The sequence below is a fragment of the Malania oleifera genome, chromosome 8, assembly GCF_029873635.1.
Source record: "Malania oleifera isolate guangnan ecotype guangnan chromosome 8, ASM2987363v1, whole genome shotgun sequence".
Classification (NCBI taxonomy): domain Eukaryota; kingdom Viridiplantae; phylum Streptophyta; class Magnoliopsida; order Santalales; family Ximeniaceae; genus Malania; species Malania oleifera.
In genome coordinates this window covers 51289638-51313143 of record NC_080424.1, presented here as the reverse complement: position 1 = coordinate 51313143, position 23506 = coordinate 51289638, and the positions used below count along the sequence as shown (strand labels likewise).

The window sequence follows — 23506 nt, the reverse complement described above, 5'->3', positions numbered from 1 at the left end:
AACATTACTTTTACCTAGTCTTCTCAACATTCTGGAGTCAACAACCACTCTAGTCCCAAAATCCCCTTGTGCATTATCTAACAAATCCAATGTGATGTCTACAGCTAGCCTCTCCTCATATGTCAACATTCTATCCATGCATTCAAATAGTCCTTTCTTCACTTCTTCACAATCAAAGAAGTTCTCCTTGTAACGCAATTGGGGATTAAATGATATCTTGCGGCATGTAAAGGGTGATGAAGTTGTGGAGTCCATCAATCATCTATTTTTCTCCAAATGGGTACATACTTCTTGGCATTTCTAGAAAAATTTGCAGCAATTTTTTCTTTCGCCGAATCCATTATCTCATAGAGAAACCCCATAATCAACTTACCTTAGAACACATACAAGAGGGACAACACTCTTGATAACATTCGACACGTGAGACCAAAAATGTTGGTAAAATAAAACTATTGAGCGAGTCCTTATACCTTTATGTTTTTTTGCATATGTAGAAGTGCACCACATCTCCAAGGAGAACACAGATTGAAGGCCTCGCTTTTGTTTGTAAATGCTCTGAAGTGTCAAAAATGCAGTAGCAAAGCGCATCACTGCAGGGCGGATGAGTTCTTTGTTGTTGGTGAAATGCTTCCTCATCATTGCAAGTGCATAGGAATGATTATAAATAAATTTTACAACTTGCACTTTAGGATTGTGCTTGCATGGATCTTCAATTTTGCAATATCCCCCAACATGAGATCCAAACAATTTGCAGCACGTGGAGTCCAATAGAGCTTCTCCCTCTTTTCCATAAGCTGTTTTCCACCATTTATCATTTTTTTCGCATTATCAGTTATCACCTGCACAACATTTTCCTCACCAACTTCCTTAACACCTCATCCATATACTTAAACATCAAATCATCATTTTTTATAGAATCATAAGCATCAATGGATTTTAAAAACCATGTACTAGTAGGACTATTCACAAGGAAATTAATGAAGACCCTTGAACACCCATTAGTCCATCCATCAACCATGATAGAACATCCATATTCCTTCCAAGCTTTTTTGTAGTCTTTCAACATGCCATCGATGTCTTTCACTTCATCTTTAAAAATCCACGTCCTCATCTCTTGCATAGATGGAGGCTTGACACCTGGCCCATAATTAGCAATACCATCCACCATAACATGCCAATATACGTCATCCATCAAATTAAATGGTAGAACATTGTTGAACAAACAACGGCCAACTTTCCTACGCACTTCATTTCTTTCTTCATTCTTCCATTTTGAGTTTAGAGTGGATTGTTTGGTCTGTGAAAATGAAAACTTATCCATTGGACCTCTAGCCCTAGGATTAAGGCTAGTCCCACTATTCTGTTGCTCAATATCTCAAACTAATGGAGACATAGCACTCTGAGTCCCTCCTTCTGGACCCATCCCAATATCTTCAAGAAGTTCATTTCCTTTACCCTTCTCTTCTTGGAATTTTTCAAGAGCAATTTTGCACTCATCTCTCACGTTTTGAGGAGCTTTAACCCCAAATCGTGGCACGCCTCAAAAATGCCTTTTAAAACATTGGTTTTTTACCAATTGTTTTTATTTCTGTTTGCTGTTGTAAAACATTAAATTGTTTGCCATCTTGCTTAATTGAGGTAAACATCCTATCAAACTTGGAGTGCTTTATCCGACTAATTAGAGATCTTTCCTCGTCCTATTACAATCTCTAGTTTCAATTAAACTGCACTTTATTGCCAATAGTGCATAGATGATAGAGTGATTCTATTGATGTTAGAGGCTATTTGATGGGGAAATGGTAGACTAAAAATAGTTTGAGTTAAGGTAATTAGTAAGGATTTGATGCCACTCTACCTTCCTCACCATGTTGCCCTAGAATCTAGATTGACCAGAATGGAGAAAATGATTGACTTAGTTCACCTGACATAGTGGAACTTAAGTCTTTGTTGCTGTTTTAATAGAAAACTAACAACATAGAAAACCCCAGGAAATTTTCCTGAAATTGGACAAATATATTTTTTCTTGTTTTGTAGGACTACTGCTAGTGATAAAGCTGCTGCATCTTCAAATTCATATCGAGCTCGCCCCCCCACCTTTCATGCAAGGTTCTTTTAATCAACACAATAATTGGAAATTAGCTGACTTTACGTATTGTTATTTGATGTTGATGATGAATGAACTATTTAATCATCATAACTATTTTGTTTGTTTCCTATGCTTGTGTATTTTGCAAATCAAATTCAGTGCACAAGGGCCATGGCTTGCTGTGATTGCATATGATGCATGTGTTCGGCTTTGTCTCCATGCTTGGGCAAAAGGTTGCGAGGAAGCTCCCACGTTCTTGGAAAATGAATGTGCTTTGTTGCGAAACGTATTTGGGTAAGTATGTCACAACTTCTCTTCCACAAATTAGGAACAATTGGCAGAGCACAGTAATGAAATTAAGGTTGATAGTGATTGCTAGTCTGGTGTATTAAGCAAGAAGCTGCTATGATACTAATAGGCATAAGAGCTGGTTGACTATTTTAGAAAGAAAAAGTTTTTGACAATCACAAGATGCTTGAGAGAAAAAAGTTTTGATGCTCAGATTACATTTTTTTGGAGAATCTAAGTTGATTTTTCCAACAACTGCCGTAGTCCCTAATGCCTTTCTAATCATTTGGGGTTTAAAACAGCAAGCCCAGTTTCATTGTTACTTTTTGTTAGAAGCTATGTTTCTGAATTTTGAATGGGCTGTATATCCTTATTCCTTAGCTTCTTAATTCACATTTACCTGTTGACAGATTGTCAGTTATCATTAATCGTTCTGCGACATCTCAGTTAATGCTTCATAATTTATTGCAAACTGCTTTTGTAATGTTAGGAGTTAACATAGTTGTGTTTAGTTTGTCTCAATAATAAACTTAATTCATTTTTATGTCCTCACTCTATTTTGGTTTTTCCTGAGCATGTGTCACAGTCCATTTTGCTCATTTTCTTCTTGTATGACTCAATAATTTTGTTTCCATAATTCATAATTACTGGATCAAAAGCCATACTAAAAGACAAGAATTTTGTCTTATTTGATTTTTAAGCTCTGGAATACTTTTATCTTAAGATTTTATTTTCTGCATATCATTATTTGTTGCTTGCTAACCATATCCCTCAACTGGGATTTCTGGAATATTTTTCTCTATATAGTTCCAAGGGTTTTCTGATGCTTTTATGTAATTTTATGTTCTTGTAAATATTTTTCATTTTAGTTTTTGTTTAGTTTATCTAGAAGGCATGATAGATTATTATTTGCTCTTCTTGTGGTTGCGTCTAATTGTTCTCACTACGTCTTCCTTTTAAGTCATTATATAGACCAATTTGGGGTTGGCTTCTTTATAAGTTTATGCCCAACTTGGTGTTACAAACTCCACATCCTCTTACAGTCATTATGCTTCACGGAGTTTGAGGTAAACCTTGCTAGTGTTCCACTTTGTCTGGGTTGGTAACTTTAATTTTCAATAGCCTGGTAGTTGAAGAAAATTTTTCTTTCCTCTTATTTTATTTTTAATTTCCTGAAAATATCCTAGTGTTATGTCACTTACATTTCAGTAATAAAATATTGATATATTGGGGAGCATTTAGGAATTATACTGTTAAAATGCAGTGAATTTGATTGGTGATTTTTCCTTTCCTTATTATTTTCCTATGCTTAAATTATAGTTTGCAGCAAGTGCTCTTACAATCAGAGGATGAACTATTATTACACCGCTCTTCAGAGCGTGCTGGTGAAGGTGCCGCTCCAAAGCCAAAGAATATCATCGGGAAGATGAAGGTGCAAGGTAGTGTCATTTTCAGTTGACATTCTCACTGCTCTAGTTCTCAAAATGAGACTGTACTGAGGTTTTGTTCAATGCACAGTTCGTAAAGTGAAAATGACTCTGGATCCACCAACGGGATGCAGTTTTTCATCTCTAAAGGCACCCATGATAAAGCCGGAATCTGTTCAATATTGCTTCACCAATTTACAATCAACACTTTCTTCTAGATGGAAAGCACTTCGGAAAAGTCATGTTGCTCCACGTGCACCTGTCCGTGTCGCACGTCAGAGTTTAGCATATGTGCATGCTGGTACTCAGTATATAAGGCAGGTGTCTGGGCTTCTGAAAAGTAGTGTAACAACACTACGCAATAGTTCATCATCATATGAAGATATGCAAGGTTTGTGTCACTGTGCTATTGTTGATTTCATTTACATACCAACTTTCTTGCATTGAAATTGCTAATCCTACGTAAATTGCTAATTCAAGCCAAATTAGCTGTTACCCTTTGGACCTTAATGGGTCCATCTTAGATTAACCAAATGAAAGAAATCTCAATTTATTTGGTCCTAATGATTTGATACATGCTTTATTTTTTATGAGTACCATAGCCATTGGCAACTAGGTAATCTTTGTGTATGGAGCTTAGAGGTTATGGTCTTACGATTCACGACTAGTTTAAAACCCCAGAAACAGCATTTCCTTTTTCTTATTGATTTTATTTTTACACGATTACCTTCTATTCCTTTTCTAGGTCAGTTCTGTGCTAGAAAAGAGGAGAAAATAGAATTTTAGGCCTTATGTTGCCTTCACAAAATCATTCTTCACTCTTGGAGGAGTATAGTGTTCTGCTATTGAGAGGGGGCAGAACATTCATTGCCTAAGGTGTTAGTCTTGTTTCTTTGTTTTTTTAAGATTTGAAAGTTCTCTTTTTAGTAACTTGTTTAATTATTATCATTTTTTAAATCCAATTTTCTTTTTAATATAGAAAGAATATGCCAGAAATATTATTATTATTTTTATTAAATTTGTTGATAAAAACCAAAAGTTCAACTTCTTTTTCCTTGGTTCCTTCCCTTGACAACATAAAGTTCATTTCTTTTGGTAATATTTCTTAACTCATTCCTCACTTTTTGTTGTTTAGGGAAAGTATATACATGGATTGGGGTTTTTTTGTTATCAAAATTTAAATGTATTTTACTATTTTGCTTGTTCGTATGTCAATATGCATTTTATTTGAAGTCAATTTTGGAAAATTTTACCAAATTTTATGAATCTACGATTAGATTTGATTTGATTCTCAATTCCTGAAATTGGAATTTCTATTTGGATCTCGATTTAATAGCTATAGTATGGAGTACATATGCGGCTTATTAACTGTTGAAGGGCTAATTGCTAACCTAACCCGCTTAGTACTTGGAGAAACTTTCTGCTGCATTCTTCTTCTTCTTCTTCCCTATCCCCAATTCTCACGAATAATTCAACTACGGTAATTTTTGCAAATGTTGCCAGAAACATACTCTTGTTTGTTAAGATTAAAAAGTTCAGCTGTGGAGGATGCCATTCGGATGCAACCTGGATCTGGTGAAACACATGTTTTGTATGTGCTTCTATGCTGTTTTCCATATTGTTTAATATTTTATTTTTTGATTTGCTTGAGGAAGATAGTGACTGCTTTACAGCTTCCCAGATAGTCTGGGAGATGATCTAATTGTTGAAGTCCGGGATTCCAAGGGAAAGCTTTATGGTCGTGTGCTTGCACAAGTGGCTGCTATTGCTGAAGACCCGGTAAAATTTTCTGGAATTTTAAAGTACCCCTCAATGATAATAAAAAATGGTATTGCAGAAAGCTGATATTTGAGTTTAATGTAGAGTGACAAGCTGCGGTGGTGGTCCATTTACCATGAGCCAGAGCACGACCTTGTTGGCAAAGTTCAACTATACATAAATTATTCAACGAGTTTGGATGAAAATAGTCACCTTAAGGTATGTTGCCTTTGCTCAACAAGACTTGAAATAATTTTTTGCAACTTGCAAGCTGATCGCTCATAATTGAGACAAAATTGTATTTATGCTATCTGAGGCGTCAAGTTGAAACTCTTTATCTAAGCTGTTACAAGAATGGCGTCAAGTTGGCAATTCTGACTAGCATATTTTTTGTAACAATATTTTGAGGGCTCTAGGTTTATATATATTTTTTGGTAATAATTCTAAAGTCATTTGTTATAAATGTTTGCTTACATTGTGAACATTGTTTTCCCTTTGGTAGAGCATGAACATGATTGACACCAATGTATAAGTCTTTTAATTAACTACTAAAACCTTTGCTGCCTTCTCAATATCCTTTTCACCTCTTGATTAAAAGAATATTTTGTATGTGTACATGTTTGTATGTCTCTAGTTGTGTTTATTTGCTCAAGTGAGCAATACTTTTTGTAAGATTGATATTATGTAGTTTCGATGCAAATTTCGGAGTCTCTGAATTATTTTCAGTTAGTAATTCATTGCTCTTTTTCGGTTTAGTGTGGCTCCATTGCAGAAACTGTAGCATATGATCTGGTATTAGAAGTTGCGATGAAAGCACAACATTTTCAACAAAGAAATTTATTGCTACATGGCCAATGGAAGTGGTTGCTAGCTGAGTTTGCTTCATATTATGGGGTTTCTGAGGCATATACCAAGCTAAGGTAATAAGATATTCTTGTGTTCAGTGGTTCTCTCTCTCTCTCTCAAAATGCTTACACAATGCTGAATTTTGAGAATACTTATTCCTGTTCTTTGGCCAATTTTCCATGGTGCTGGTGTCCTCTATGGCTGTAACAACAGATATCTTTCGTTTGTCATGGATGTGGCTACACCAACTGCTGACTGCCTGACTTTGGTTTATAATTTGTTGTTGCCTGTTGTTATGAAAGGACGTAATAAGAGCACATTAAGTCATCAGGAGGTGAAATTCAATTTCCTGTTTGAAACATGTGTATTTTCTTTTGTGGTTGTGCTTCCTGCATATGATAATTGGCCGCTTTTTTGTGTGGATTGCTTGTCTGGTTATCAGAATCGAATCTTGGGGGACATTAAGGATCAAATTGAGCAGATTCTTGCTCAGGTATTTGAGAACTATAAATCCCTTGATGAATCATTACCTTCAGGGATTGTGGATGTCTTCAGGCCTGCAACTGGGCTTGCAGCTCCGGTGTTGGCACCTGCTGTAAAACTATACAGTCTTCTTCGTGATATACTATCTCCTGAGGCGCAGATCAACCTGTGCCGCTATTTCCAGGTTCTGCAATATGTGTATTTAATTTAATTTTAAATACTGCTGAGTTAAGCTTCTTTATATTTCACGACTTGACTAAGCTGTTGCTTGTCTCTCTAGGTGGCTGCGAAAAAGAGGTCAAAATGGCACTTGGCTGAGACAGATGAATTTGTTACCAACAATAATGAAGGCAATTTGATGGATGCTCTAACTATTTCTACTGCCTACCAGAAAATGAAATCACTGTGCTTGAACATTAGAAATGAAATTTTTACAGATATAGAGATCCACAATCAACATATATTACCCAGGTGGGCACTTTCCTCTCCTCTTTGTCATGCCAGCATAGCAAAGCTTAATCAAGTCATTTTTTTTATTAAAATGATTGAGCATGATTTCTTTATAAAAAAAATTATTGTTTATTGGTATCTTTTCTGGAGGATGTGTACGTAATATACTGCAGAACAAGAGTGAATCTGACATTTATCTGCAGAATGATTTGTAAAACATGTACAAACCACATATTGGCATATCATACATGTACATATGATTACAAAACACATAATAATTTATTTGTGGTGGCTAATAGCAATTTATGAAAAATTTTATTTTTTTTCTTCACTTAACTACCTAAAGTTGGACAGATCTCTTAACTGCATTTAATAAATTGGAAATCCTAATCACAACGATAAGTCTCCCTATTATATGTCAAATACATGACAATGGGCATAATGCCTTTACTAACTCATGCTTAGTAACATAATAATACTACTAATAAATGATTTCTAGTAAATTTTAATCAATTTAAATACAACATATGCTACAAGAATTGGATGTCATTGGCAAGAAGCAGAGCATGATTTGCTACTTTTCACTATTTATAGATTATAAGTGAAGTTTAAACCAAGAAATCATAAATATAAAGAAATATAAAATATAGAATGTCATATATCAAGTAAGAAAAAAATGCATAGTAGTAAGATGTATTTTTGTTTCCAAATTATGTCTAAGAAAATACTAAAAATAAACTTGAAAGAACTCACAATATGCAAATATGTAATTTTTGTGAGACAAAAGGTTAGTTTTATTTATATGCTATAGTTATTAAAGAAACACACACTAAATATCAATGAAAATAAGCCCAAAAATGATTTTTTTAATAAAAATTACTAACTAAAATTGTTAAATCTTGATATACATCGTTGGCCCACAGGACCACAACCTAACAACTTAAGTTTTTAGGTAAAGTGGTAATCTAATATGGTATCAAAGCTGGTACCAGGAGGTTTTGGATTCTAATCTTGTTGCCCCCGTTCATTGTGTGGTGTTAAAAAAATTATTATATTTCCTGTAATGTTTGATATCTACCCTGTGCTTATCTCTCCACGTGCTGTTAGGCTGCACGTTGTGAGGAGTGTTAAAGCTTGATATACATTGTTGGCCCACAACCTAACAGCTTAATAGGTAAAGTGGCAATCTAATAAAAATAAACCAACTTAATTGAGTTTCTATCCTTCAATATTGGGAAGAGAGTGAAAAAAGTGCTAATACTAAAAAAAAAGGGATTAAAAAACCTATTTTAGTCATTCATAGTCAATAAGAAATGTAGCAGCCTCTATAGTAGCCCATAATGGTCCATAAGAGCCGTTACTAGTGTAACAGATTGTATTGGCAGTTGAGAATCGGAGGAACTCCAAGGTGTTGGCCTGTAATTTTATTGGAAGCCACTAATACCAGCACATAATGGCCATTGCGACCGTTATGCACCATTTAACTTTTCAATGAATTTCTAGTATTGTCAAGGGTCAGCCAATAAATCACTCACATTTGGCTGGAATTTAGCTTTTAGGATCCATAGTTATCAACAGGCTTGGATATCGATAGCCCAGTCTCACCAAAAAGATCTAGATCTAGAACATACTTCTTCTTTGACGAAATGGTCCCTATATGATATCCGAATACATAACCAAAAAGTATTTCAATTGCCCTAAATCTTTAATTTGAAACTTTATCTCTAGAAAATGTGTTAGGATATTGTGATCATCATCACAAGTAATCACTATATTATCTACTTACATGAGCAAAATCTTATTAGTAGTAGGCGATAAAATAAACAGCAATACACCCACACACAAATGAAGGCCACACTGAAGCACTAGTACACTAAACCTTTAATCTGAAGCTTTATCTCTAGAAAATGTGTCAGGATATTGTGATCATCATCACAAGTAATCACTATATCATCTACTTACATGAGCAAAATCTTATTAGTAGTAGGTGATAAAATAAACAGCTATATACCCACACACAAATGAAGGCCAAACCGAAGCACTAGTACACTAAACCTACCAAAACCATGCTTTGTGGGATTGCTTCAGGCCATAAAAGGATTTTTTGAGAGAACAAACTGTTGCTTACTTCTTAAGTTGCAAATCTAGGTAGTTGCTCCATATAAATTTCCTCTTGAAGATCACCCCATGCCGGGAAGGTATTCTTGACATTTAACTAATACAAGGTCCATTAAGAATGTTGGCTTAGTATATAAAATGTAGATTGATGTAAGTTTGGCAATTGGCGAGAATGTGTTAAAATGGTTTTAACCATACACTGATACACTTGAATACCCTTTGGCCTTTTGCAACAAGATGGACCTTTAGGGGCAAGCCACAAAACATGATTGACTTTCATGCTAAACAACCTGTCGCGATGTCCTGAAGCGCAGGTGCCCCGGGGTGGCAAAATAAAAATTGTAATTTTATTTTTCGGGAAAAAATATGGTGTGATGGAGTCCCCACTAAACTTTTAGTGTGGTTAGAACACTTGATTACCACCCAATTAAGGGTAGAATCGGTCTACGTTATCAAAGCAAGGATCGGGAGTTTGGTTACGTGAGGGGAAGGTAAGAGCCCCCCCTACACGCCTATTCTAACGAACGGTACCTAATTAATTATAAAATTATCCCAAAATAAATTCGAAAAGTCTTTTATGTTACTCCTTTTGAGAGTTTACAAAATACAAATGTACATGAATGAATCACACAAATATTTACATAATATATATGTTCCCTTAGAACCGGGGTACACGAAGCTTGAAAAGCTAATATCCTTTTGTTATAATCATAGAGATAAAAATTGGAAAAATATTTTATGAAAATAACTCTTAGAATTGCTTCGCAAACTCTATAGAATTTTCCAAAAAGTCTAATAGTATTTTATAAATTTTTTGGGAGGTTTTTAAACTCATTTGGGATGAAAAGTTTACAAAACGATTTTCTGAGTCTCAAAAATAATTTTTTTGATTTTTTATATATATTTAGCCCGAATTTTCAAATAGATAACATAGTAGAAAAATAAATAAGAAAAATATTGCGTAACCGGTTCAAATCGGTTCAGTGAATCCAATGATTCTCAGAGGAGCAAATGGGGTTTAAATCCAGGGTTGAAACTAACGTTGAGCTTGAATTCCCGCATTCACAATTTCATACTTATTCTATCACATTTTAGAATGTAACTTAGGAGGGAGAAACCTATTAGTTTTACCTCTCGTCTTCCTCTCCTCCGATCTTCTTTTCCTGTTGGTTAGTCTTCAAGGGGTCAATCTACATCGTCTTTCTGAGGATAGTTCATGAACTTTGAGTTGAGGCACTACGGAGTACTTTCTTCAGATGGGATGACCCGACAGTAGTAGGAAACATGATTGGTCGACCACTGGATTTTCCAATAGAATGAAACGTAGCGTTACCGTTCACTCACAAAGAGAAACAAACTTAACAATACAAGACTTCCATATCTCCCAAAATCTCTTCTGTGATCTGGCAAGGGATTTTCTTGAATCCCTAGCTGTTTGTCCTCGAATGCCAGCCAGCCAGCGTCCCTCAGATCTTGCACCTTATTCTTGAAAGCCCAACATTGGTCAATAGCATGGCTAGGAGAATTGGCGTGGTATGCATAGCGGGCTTTAGGATTATACCAGTGCGAGGGTTGGTAATAGGAATCCCAGGAACAGTGGATATCATTCTTTTCTCCAACAATTGAGGGAACAATTCGGCGTAAGCCATGGGGATTGGATCCACCCTCCGAAAGTTTGTAGGTGTATTCCTTGCATGTGCTTGCAAGTTCGGGTATGCCGGCATGTTTTGCCAGGAAGGCGCGAGTGAGGGGGCCACAAACTGGGGCCTGCCACCTGTATACGTTGCTTGGTTTACAGCGGGTTCAACTACAAAATTTCTTCTAGGCCACTGGTTCCGGCCTTTTGTGTATTGGTTTCTTTGATTGGGTTGTCCCTGGATCATTTGGGTTTCTTCTTCATTTTTCTTATTGGTATACTTCCTGATTGGATCAGTCTTAGCATTACTGTCCTTGACCCGGTCTGCTTTGATATCGGCCTCGATCCTTCTTCCAGTGGCCACTATATCTAGGAAATCATGGGGAGTTGCTCCTCGAAGATGTCCCTGGTAGGGGTTTTTTAGTGTACTTACAAACAAGGTAATAGCTTCCCGGTCACCCACCGGAGGGTCTACTTGAACTGCCACATCTCGCCCACCTGTAGGCATTTTCCCTAAAGGTCTCGGTGGACTTCTTCTCTATTTCCAACAGGGCCATCCGATCTGGCACGGCACCATCTCCATGACCGTGGCGATACAAAGCTACAAAAGCATTGGCCAGATCTCCCTATGTGCGGATTTGCGCCCTATCTTGATGGATATACCACTTGACAGCCATATCGGTTAAACTACTCAGAAAATAGTGCATCATTAACCTTTTGTCGTCAGAGTAAGCTACCATTGCCTGACAGTACAGTCGCAGATAAGTTTGTGAACATTGGGACCCATCAAACTTTTTAAATTCGGGCACCTTGAATTTTGGGGGAAGCACTACCTTGGGCACCAAACAGAGGTTTGCAGGGTTGACGAAGTTGGATCCATGGGTCCCCTCAATAGCTCTTAACCGTTCCTCAAGCTCATCATAGCGGTATTCAGCTGATTTGCCTGCACCTAACCCCGTAGTCATTACGGGAGGCACTCCAACTCCTGGTACCGGCGCAGGTGGGATAAATGTGGCCATATTCGGCGGAGGGGCCTCTAGGATGACTGGCGGTGGTTTGGATGCTTGCCCATAGACTGGTGTGAAATCTGGAGTGTGGATGGGATCCATGTCAGCTTCATTATCCTGCTCTTGCACTCTTTTTCCTTTGTCTAGTAATAGATCCAGTATCCTTTTCATTTGGCCACTCAACTCTTCCTGTCCTTGCTCTATGCCCAGGACGTAGCTTTCCAACTGCTCTGCCATGGCTTTCGCCTTTCTGCGGGTATTGTAAGGATGGTTATGCGCCTTAATTGTCACGGACTGGTTTTGCCTTCTTTACTTATTTTTCCCCTCTCGTTTCGAGCGATCTGGAAACCCTAAGGTTTCAGATCTTGTGTTCTCGGTGACTCTCTCTCTAAAGCTCTTCTCTGAAAACCCTAGATTCCTTTGAACCCCACTCTCTATCCTCTCTTTCGCCCTTCAAATCTTTCTTAATTTCTCGCATATCTTCAAATCCCTATGGAAACCTAATTCCTCAGTCTTTCAAGAAAGTCCAGCAGGTCAAATGATCTCAGTGGGTGATTTGACTTGACACCCAGGACGGGTCTGACCAAGGTTCGGCGATGGGGCTCCCTCTCTCCTTGGGATTTAAGCGCAAAGTTCGCAAAAGATAAGGTACCCCCCCCTTTATTTATTTATTTATTTATTATTATTATTATTATCTGAGATCTGATATGTGTATGGATTTTTTGATTTGTGATGATCTGAATATTGATACTGTTAATGGCCATCGCAATGGTCCGAGTCTCGGGTCCGAACTTGCTGAGTTAGGGATTAGGGTTGGTGGTCTGAATCAGGTTAGGATTTAAGATAGGGATGGTGAAGTAATCATTTTTCAAACACAAGGTTTCATACCTAAATACTCGAGTTTTGGTTCAGGTCATCGAACTTGCTGTGGCTTGGATTATTACATCCGTAGCAAGCCATTTCCAGTTTCGGCTTGGGTCATCGAACCTGTTGTGCCTCGGATTATCACATCCGTAGCAAGCCATTTGAGGAAAGTTTTAGCTCGGGTCATTGAACCCATTGTGGCTCGAATTATCACATCCGTAGCAAGCCATTTGAGGAAAATTTTTGCTCGGATCATTGAACCCATTGTGGCTCGGATTATCACATTCGCAGCAAATCGTCATAGAGGCTTGGGTCGTTGTACCACTGTGGCTCGAATTTCTACATCCGCAGCAAACCATTTTGAGGAAGTTTTGGCCCGGGTTAGTGAACCAGCAATACTCTTGTCCTCATTTAAAGAAAAACCACCAAAATTTTAAAATCGCAATCACTTATAGTAAAGGAATACCGTGGTTACATTTACGGTTCTGGGAGATTACAATAACCAAACCAAAACTCTCCTAAACCACCCAAAAAAGGAAAAGGAGCGTACACATCTTTACATATACATCATGCACGCCTTATAAATACATACATAGTATCATTCATTTACATTTTTTGTATAGTGTTTCTGTATAGCTCTTTTCATCCCTTTCATGCATTTTCACCTTTCAAGTTGAGAAGCGAGAAATCTGACCTTTTCCATGCACCGTAGTTTTGAGCCATTTGTGGTCCCACTGGAAGTCCTCCCAGCTTTTCTCCAGCCCGGCTATTCTAGGCCCAAGATTGCTGGAGTAAGTGTCCATCATTCTTCTCAGTTCCTTGACCTGCCGTTTCAGCATTTTATTTTCTTACTTTAAGTCTTTCATTTTTTGTTGTTCTTCTCGGTATTTCTGCCACAAGAGGTTGACTTTATTTTCAAGGAGGGTCACGATGTGGTTCTGGCTCTGCAAACGATGAACTAAGTGAGACGTTGAAGCGACTGCTTGGGCACCGAAAGAGAGTGCTTGGGTAGCTACACCTGCATTAGACATCATGACCGTTACCATTTCATTCCTCAGCATATCACTTTGGAGCTGAGGTGGAAATTGGAATGAGCCAGAGACATTAGGGAAGGATGGCATCTCCATTGCCGCATTCAGGTCAGGGAACTTGTTTGGAAGACGAAAGTCTTGCCATGGGAATGATTGAGAGTTTTTAAGAATTGAAATTTGAAATGTTTAAGGCGTGGTTGTCGTGACAGAGGGTGGCTGGAGATGGGTAGTGGTTGCACGTGGAGGTTGCTTGTAGTGTTAAAGGTGTGGCTACCGTGAAGGTGGCTGTGTCATCAAAAGAAGGAAGGAGGTGAGAGGAAGTGTGTTAAAAAAACAACAATAAGGTTGTTGCCCAGTTGGATGTGATTTAAAGTGTGTGAATGACAGGAGGTAAAGATGCACGTAGAGGCCCCAGAGATTGTGAGTGAAGGTGAGCTGTGAGAGTTGTGAAGCCCCCCAACTATTAGGGAAGGGGCATGAGGTCGCGGAAAAATATCTTGGGACAGATTTTGAAAGCTAGGGAGATTCTCAATAAGTTATGCCGTTGCAATGTCTAATCTGAGAAACCAGAAGATCATTTTTCTCTAAAAAGAAAAAACCAAGCGCGTTTATTTCCAAAGCTCACTTTAAAAGACCCGAGGCCCGTCCGTGTTTTTGAAACTCGAGCCCAATAACGTTTTTAAAACCCAAGCCCAACAACTTTTTTTAAAATCAAGGCCCAGCTTGTTTTAAAACCAACCCAGGCCACCTATTTTGAAATAATTGGGCTGACCCGTTTCTGAAATTCAAATCAAGCCCTATTTAAAAAAAAAATAAAAAAATAAAATTGGGCCAGCCCACTTTTGAAATTTAATTCAGGCCATATTTTAAAATTAACTTAGTCGGCCCGTTTTACACACCCCAACCCATTTTTAAAATCCACCCCGAGTGAGCCCATTCCAAAATCTTGGTCCATTTTGAAGCTTAGCCCAAACCCCCCACGTGCCAGGTCACACGCTTGACCCAACCTGACTCAGACTTCGCCGAGCCCATTAAACTCGCCCCGGTTTGACTCATTCGAGTGGACCCTTATCTTGACTAGATGAGTCAAAGACGAGTCTCCTCGTTTGCAACCTCATCCCCATCCCCATCTTGAATCCTAACCTGATTCAGACCACTAACCGTAATCCCTAACGCAGCAAATTCGGATCCGAAACTCAGACCATTGCGATAGCCATTAACAGTGCCAGTATTCTGATCATCACCCGCGCTCCTGGACGTCGCGACACAACCAACGACATCCATTCATACACATGAACAGTAAGAGGCACTTCTTAAGTTCATTATCACATAATGTATGCATACCTTTGACCATTGCAACCTGCCACCCAGAATGTGATAAATGTTTAGACACGTTCTAGGAAGGGAAACATGTTATAAAGTGGTAAAGAGATAGTAAGGGTTACATATAAACATAACAGACAAAATTAGAGATTGGATTCTCAGTGCAGGTGTAATTACCTTTTTGGACAGTAATAGCAAGGTCAATATCATTCGACATTGGATCATTAGTCGAGGAAACCAAAGGCATAACATTAGGGTCCCAAGGTGGTTCTCCTTTGATTTGCTATTGGGTGTGTACTTACAAATGAGGAGGATCTAGGTGGGTAGAAGGATTCAGTTTAGATGATTTGGGAAGAGGACTGGGATGAGAGACAATAGGTTATAATCTAAAAGACAAGACAAAGGAATAGACACATTAAACAAAAAATTAGGATAATATGGTGTGAACTTAAAGAAGGTAACCTTAGCAGCATAGGCAAAGAAACAATGCAAAGGAGGGCAATTACATTGATGTCACTTTTGAGTAGAAGAGTAGCCTAGAAAAATACATTTTGTAGCACAAAGATCCAACATATCCACTTATGGAGTTAACAAATGGGTAAAGTACACACTTAAAATATCCATGGAGGTAGTGAGAACAAAGGAGCATTAGGGATGAGAACTGAACAGGATATTTTGCAATCAAAGACAGAGGCTGTTGATATGAGGACAAGTAGTGAGCATGACATCACTCTGAGATGTATTAAGGACATTCATCTAATATAACAGGGTACAAGCGACTACAAGTATACTTTTGTTTTTCATGTGACTCCATTTTGTTGTGATGCATGGGCACAATATGACTGTTGAATCATACCAAATTTAGTCATATAGGTGGTGAATTGGGTATTGAAGCACTCATCAGTATGAACACCATGAAGTATCAGGACAGGTAAATCAAATTGAGTGTTTATTTCAGAACAAAGGCATACAAAATGTGAAATAACTCAGAACGATCCTTTATAAAATAAAGCTTAGTCCCAAGTCATCTACGTCCGAAACTCAACTTTGACACAACACAAGTACTAACCCCAAACATAAAAATAAACTAACATTAAAGGCCTGACCTTCCATTTATTGAGTCAAGAAGGACGACTCACAATTAATAGTAGACCCAACTCAAAGTAGGAATCAATTGTTTTAACTTGTCCATGAAGGATGATCAAGGTAATAATGGATTTGAAGTGGCATGGCAGAAACAGCCGAGGCATTAGATAGAGATAGTGCTCCAAATAGTAAAATTCATCAACCTTATGTCCTCTGCCAATCTTGTAAGGGACCCTTTTGTCGTAGAAGAAATATATGTTTTAGATCTTTTAGATCATTAGATGAGACCGGAGACTGATGCACGTGTTAATTGTAACAGTAGATTACATCCTGATGTGGGTGATTTGTTGGCTGATCCTATATAATATGGAGACTTATCGAAAAGTACCATATCAGACTTGTTGAAATTTACTATCTTAGACTTATATTGAAGCACTATCTCAGTCTTGACTAGACATATCTTTTGCAACAAATGTTGTGAGCTAGTTTCTTAATTCTCCCCAAACAAGTCACTGGGATGCCTTCATTTGTATCTTGTAGCACCTTAATACTACTTCACTTGCTGCTCAACTGCTCACGTAGAGATAAATAATCAATAATTGATACCTGCTACATGAAATAAATACAGTTTCTAACTACCAAACAATAAATGTTAGCAACAAGACAAGGGCCTCTTGGCAACCATGGTTGCTTGTATGGTGATACCATGTTACAGTGTTTAGTAAATTGGAAAACCTAATCACAGCGACAGGTCTCCCTCTTTACTTATAATATGTGTCAAGTACATTACAGTGACTATAATACCCTTAAACATACTAATATAAGCAAGAGTACTAAATAACAAATAACAATGTCATTTATGATATAGTGATATTTGCCTTGGATAATTATATAAGAGAATAAATTGTGATTTAATCCTTTCACTGAAGTGACAATTATCAATTATTGGGATGCAAGATGGTGGCTTGCTCTGCCTCCTTCTATAGGGTTAAGTGATTGTGTATGATGGTTAGTAAGTATTAAAATCCCAAGTATCTTTGTGAATAATGAATAAATTAGGAAGGTGGATAAACGTAGGAGATTTTATTTTATTCTATAGGGAGATTATTTGCTTATTTAAATTAGTTGATTGTATTATAAAAATTGGGATGTACATACGTAAATTTAATGGAAGAATTATTCATATAGAATTCTTCTTACATGGTATCAGAGCTAGGGTTTCTAAACCTTAGCTAACTATGGCAGACGAAGCCGCTGTCAACAGCAGAGGGTCAAGTTCCTCTGAAACTCTTGACATCATCTCAACCGTGAGTTCGTAGTGGCTAGACAACACGACCTTTCCACTCTTGGTGGAGAAATTGAACAAGAAAAAATTTTTGTGGATGGGCTTAGTCCATTAAACTAGTGATTGAAGGAAAAAGGGAGGTTAGGATACCTTACCGGAGAACGGAAGAAGCCCTCTACAACCGACATTTCAGCTTTGCAAAAATAGAAAGCTGAGAATTCCATGGTGACGGCGTGGCTCATAAATTCGATGAAGCCCTCATCGGCAAGATATACTTGTTCCTTTTGACGGCGAAGGATGTTTGGGACGCAGTTCGCGAGACATACTTTTATGCTGAAAGTTACTCCCAAATTTTTGAGATTAAGACCCGACTGTGGCAGCTGCGGCAAGGAGAAAGGGAGGTCACCGAGTACTTCATGGAGATGACCACCCTCTGGCGGGAACTTGACCTCAGCGTCGATGAACCCTCTGGCGGGAACTTGACCTCAGCGTCGATGAAGAGTGGGAGTGCTCCGGCGACAGCATACAGTACAAACAACGCCTCAAGAATGAGAGGGTGTTTGAGTTTTTGGCGGGTCTTAATCGCGACCTGGATGATGTATGAGGGAGGATCCTTGGCCGGCGTCCCCTACCTTTGACTTGGGAGGTCTTCGCAGAAGTGCAGCGTGAGGAGAGTCGCCGCAAAGTGATGTTGAAGACGCAGGACACTCCTGAAATTCCAGCCCTAACCCGAAAATAAATGGGGCCTGAAGTTTCGGCCCTAATGTCAAAACACCCTACGAGCAGATTTGAAATACCTACAGGCTTCGGCTTGGGTTTGGGCTCCGATTTTGGACAAAGGCCGCAAAAAGGAAAGACTTGGTGCGAACATTGTTGAAAGTCAGGACATTCAAAAGACCCTTGTTTGGAGATTCATGGAAAACCTGCAGATTGGAAGCCGAGACAATATCAAAAAAATCGTGGGTATCAGGCTACTGCTGATTGTTCAACTAAAAAACCACAAGGTGAAAAAACCAACAATATTTCAAGTAGTGCATTCAGTCCTAAGCAATTGGATCAGCTGTATAAAATGATTTCCTCAATTCAAACATCGGGTCAGTCTTCCATTGGTTCTCTGGCTCACTGAGGTGATTTTTTGTCAGCCTTAAATACTATATCATGTTACAAACCACCATGGATAATTGAAACGTTTGTTTCCATCTATATGTTCAAATAAAAAGTCTTCTGAGTTTCAATGTGAAGTGTGTGAGCTTGCAAAACTCCGGTGTGCCTCTTTCCCATCATCCATATACAAACCATCTTGCCCGTTTACTATGATTCATAGTGATGTGTGGGGACCCTCACGATCCCCCAATCGCACCCATACAAAATGTTTTGTTATTTTTATTGATGACCACATTCGCCTTTGTTGGGTTTACTTGTTGAAAGATAAAACAAAACTCCAATCCATTTTTGTCAATTTTCATTCCATGGTTCAAACACAATTCCAAACTTAAATTCAAATTTTACGTACTGATAACAGTACAGAATATTTTAATGAAATTCTGGGAACTTATCTTCAAGAAAATGAGATTATTCATCAGAGTTCTTGTGTAGACACCCCTCAACAAAATGGGGTTGCCGAACGAAAAAACAAACATATACTTGAAGTAGCTCGGGCTTTGATGTTCATTACAAACATGAAAAACTATTTTTGGGGAGATGCCATCTTAACAGCTACCTATCTCACTAATCGAATGCCGAGTCGAGTACTTTCCTTTGCCACTCCTCTCTAGAAATTTTAGGAATTTTTTCCTACTTCTCGCTTTCCCTCTAGTCTTCCTCTAAAAATCCTTGGTTGCACTGCATTTATTCATGTTCATGCTCACTATCGGGCTAAATTGGATCCTCGTGCTGTTGAATGTGTTTTCATTGGTTACTCCCCTACCCAGAAAGGATATAAATGCTATGATCCTGTCTCAAAAAAGACATTTGTTAGCCTGGATGTCACATTCTTTGAAACCACTCCTTATTTTCCCAAGACGTCTCTTCAGGGGGAGAAATGGAGTGAAGATCGGTTCGTTGACTTCTTTACTACTGAATATGTACCATCTGAACTCGTACTGGCTATTGAGCCTCCCATTGCTTCATTTCCTGACCCATCTATTGAGTCTTCCATTGCTTCACTTCCTGACCTGCCGAACACAAAAGAGCGCTTAATCTTAGGGGGAGATACAGGAAAACAAAACAATACAGATATACTTGTTTACTCAAGAAATCCGAACACAAAGAATAGGGAGAATCTCATACCTGAGGCACCAAGAGTGTTGGAACCGGTGATGGCTTCGAATAAGCATGAGTCCACACCCAATCCTGATCCGGTAATAGAGCTCCCATCTGATAATCCTGTACCTGAAGACATCAATTTATCTATTGCAATTTGAAAACAAACTAGGTCATGCACTCAATATCCCTGGTCTAAATACATGTCTTATAAAAGTTTGTCCACAGGATATCGTGCTTTTGTCTCTAATCTTGACAGGATGAGAATTCCAAAAAACATTCAAGAAGCCTTGGAAATACCTAAATGGAGGGAGGCGGTCATGGAGGAAATGTGGGCTCTAGAAAAAAATAGAACTTGGGAGTTAATGAATTTGCCAAAAGGGAAGAAGCCAGTTGGTTGTAAATGCGTCTTCACAGTGAAACATAAATCTGATGGGACAGTTGAACGATATAAAGTTAGACTTGTTGCAAAAGATTTTACACAGACTTATGGCATTGACTATACGGAGACATTTGCACCAGTGGCAAACTTGAATACAGTTCGGGTCCTCCTGTCCTTAGTAGCCAATTTAGATTGGCCACTACAACAACTTGACATTAAGAGTGCATTTCTAAATGGTGAGTTAGAAGAAGAAGTTTACATGACTATACCTCCAGGATTTAGCAGAAAAGGTGAAGAAAACAGAGTGTGTAAACTCAAGAAGTCCCTGTATGGACTTAAACAATCTCCCAGAGCATGGTTTGACAGATTTGCAAAAGTAATAAAGAACCAAGGATATCGACAAGGGCAATTAGATCACACCTTTGTTCTTCCAACAGTTTGAAAAGGGTAAGAGAACAATTCTAATAGTATATGTTGATGATATAATCCTAATTGGGGATGATACGGTAGAGATGGAAAGATTGAAGAGGGTTTTAGCTACTGAATTTGAAGTTAAAGACTTGGGACAAATGCTGTATTTCTTGAGCATGGAAGTTGCTAGAACGAAAAAGGAAATTAGTATTTCTCAGCGAAAGTATGTTACTGATCTCTTAAGTGAAACCGGTATGCTTGGATGCAAACCCAGTGAAACCCCGATTGAAGCAATAAAGAGGGTTGAAGACTGTGGGATACCCGTTGAAAAGGAGAGGTATCAGAGATTGGTTGGTAAGCTAATCTATAACATACTAGACCAGATATTGCATTTGCAGTTAGTGTAGTGAGCCAACATATGCATTCATCAAAAGAAGCCCACTTAGATGCTATGTACAAGATCCTTCGATATCTCAAGGGCTCCTTGGGCAAAGGACTCTTCTTCAAGAAATGTGAAAACAAGAAAGTAGAGATCTTTACAGATACAGATTGGGTAAGATCAGTGGAAGATAGAAGGTCCACCACAGGATATTGCACATTCGTTTGGGGAAATCTAGTAACTTGGAGAGAAAAAAAAGAGAATGTAGTGGCTCATAGTAGCACTGAAGCAGAGTTCAGGACAGTTGCTCAAGGAATATGTAAAGGACTGTGGTTATAGAAACTCTTGGAGGAATTGTAGGTCCTGGTGGAATTTCCTATCAAACTCTATTGTGACAACAAGGCGGCCATCAGTATCTCTCTCAATCCAATTCAACATGATAGGACCAAACATGTGGAAGTGGACAAATACTTTATCAAAGAAAAAATTGAAGAAGGAACTATCTGTATGACTTATGTATCTACCAAGGAACAAATTGCAGATATCTTCACTAAAGGGTTGGGACGATAGAACTTTGATGATCTCATTAGCAAGTTGGAGATGATTAATATCTATGATCCAACTTGAGGGGGAGTGTTAAAATCCCAAGTATCTTTGTGAATAATGAATAAATTAGGAAGGTGGATAAACGTAGGAGATTTTATTTTATTTTATTTTATTCTATAGGGAGATTATTTCCTTATTTAAATTAGTTGATTGTATTATAAAAGATTGGGACGTACATACATAAATTTAATGGAAGAATTATTCATATAGAATTCTTCTTACAGCAAGTAAATTGTGTATTCTTTGATTGTGTGTCTTGTGTGAAGATTAGTAACTTAATTTCATATTTTTACTTGGATGCCATGTTTCATGTTATACCCATTTCAATTGACATGTCTTATCATGCTATTTTGTTATTTTAACTTGGAAACTTGTAGTTACATTTTGTTGGCTATTTGCAACTTATCAACAAAAAAATAAAATAAAGTTTTATTGGTTATTCAGTTTTCAGAAACTAGAAAAGCTCCAATGGTCAACCCCAGATTAGTAACTTAATTTCATATTTTTACTTGGATGCTGTGTTTCATGTTATACCCATTTCAATTGACATGCCTTGTCATGCTATTTTGTAATATTAACTTGGAAACTTGTAGTTACATTTTGTTAGCTATTTGCAACTTATAAAAAAAAAAAAAAAAAAAAAAATGTTTTATTGGCTATTCAGTTTTCAGAAACTAGAAAAGCTCCAATGGTCCAACCCCAACTTCTCTCTCTCTCTCTCTCTCTCTCTCTAAGTGTGCATTGTGTGACAGTGTGTTGGTTTTCATATCTTTAGTAACTATTTTAATATTTATTATGATAGACACTTGTTACCATCCACTCATGGAAGGATGTCTAGTGCAGTCGCAATATTACTGGGCATATTTATAATAATTTCATTTTGGATCAATTGTATAGTTTTTCTTAGTAGTTTATGTGGCTATCTGATGTCAAATAATTTCTTTTCCCATTTTTGTACAGCTTTATAGATCTACCCAATCTGTCTTCATCAATATATAGCGCTGATCTTTTCAATAGACTGCGTGCATTCCTCATTGCATGCCCTCCGTCTGGACCTACACCTCCTGTAGCTGATCTTGTTGTTGCAACTGCAAATTTTCAGAGGGATCTTGACAGCTTGAACATTAAGTAATATGCCATGATTCAACTCCTTGTTGTTACTGCTATACAGGGATTTATTATTCTTATGTTTTCACTGATGATGCATTCTTTTCAGTCCTGTCAAAGGTGGAGTTGATGCAAAAGAATTGTTCCATTTGTATATTGTGCTCTGGATTCAAGACAAACGTCTTTCCTTGCTCGAGTCATGCAAATTAGATAAGGTACATATATTAAGCAATGGCAACAAATTAGATAGGGATGTGTTCAGATTTTGGAGAGGGGTAGAAAATGGAAAAAGAAAGTGCAAAAGTTAGCATTAAAGTGGACTCCTTTGTTAAGCCTCTTCCTTTAGTTTCTGACACTTTCCTAGATCCAGGTTAAATGAATGGGATTCATGCTCGTGCCATGAATCAAATTGTTGAAAAACCAAGGTTCCTTGCAATCCCTACTTGTATAATAGTCAGCTGAACTATGGATCCTTGCAACACTTAATTGGAGGCTTGTTGAATGACCAGCATATGCTGCATTAGACGGATTGTTCATACACGTGCAGAAAAATTTATGTAGTTTTGCATGAATGTCTGGAAACATTATGTTTACACACACATACAAGCATGTCATGTGCCATTCTATTTAGCATCAATTTGTAGAATAATACAGAAGAAATCTTTAGTGAA

At 37.8% G+C, this 23506-nt stretch overlaps 1 protein-coding gene across 2 annotated transcripts in view; it reads left to right on the top strand.

The window, feature by feature from the left end:
- Positions 1-23506, top strand: part of LOC131161393 (uncharacterized) — a 31827-nt gene that overhangs the window by 5646 nt on the left and 2675 nt on the right. Inside the window, exons 4-16 of one of the 2 annotated variants that reach the window (XM_058117134.1) lie at positions 2035-2106; positions 2246-2380; positions 3695-3813; positions 3893-4192; positions 5305-5392; positions 5475-5580; positions 5665-5778; positions 6316-6479; positions 6619-6739; positions 6848-7072; positions 7169-7359; positions 22689-22856; positions 22945-23050. In XM_058117134.1, the coding sequence (XP_057973117.1) occupies positions 2035-2106; positions 2246-2380; positions 3695-3813; positions 3893-4192; positions 5305-5392; positions 5475-5580; positions 5665-5778; positions 6316-6479; positions 6619-6739; positions 6848-7072; positions 7169-7359; positions 22689-22856; positions 22945-23050 (1909 nt within the window). The remainder of the gene's footprint in view (positions 1-2034; positions 2107-2245; positions 2381-3694; positions 3814-3892; positions 4193-5304; positions 5393-5474; positions 5581-5664; positions 5779-6315; positions 6480-6618; positions 6740-6847; positions 7073-7168; positions 7360-22688; positions 22857-22944; positions 23051-23506) is intronic. The other variant, XM_058117135.1, reaches the window with a different exon arrangement.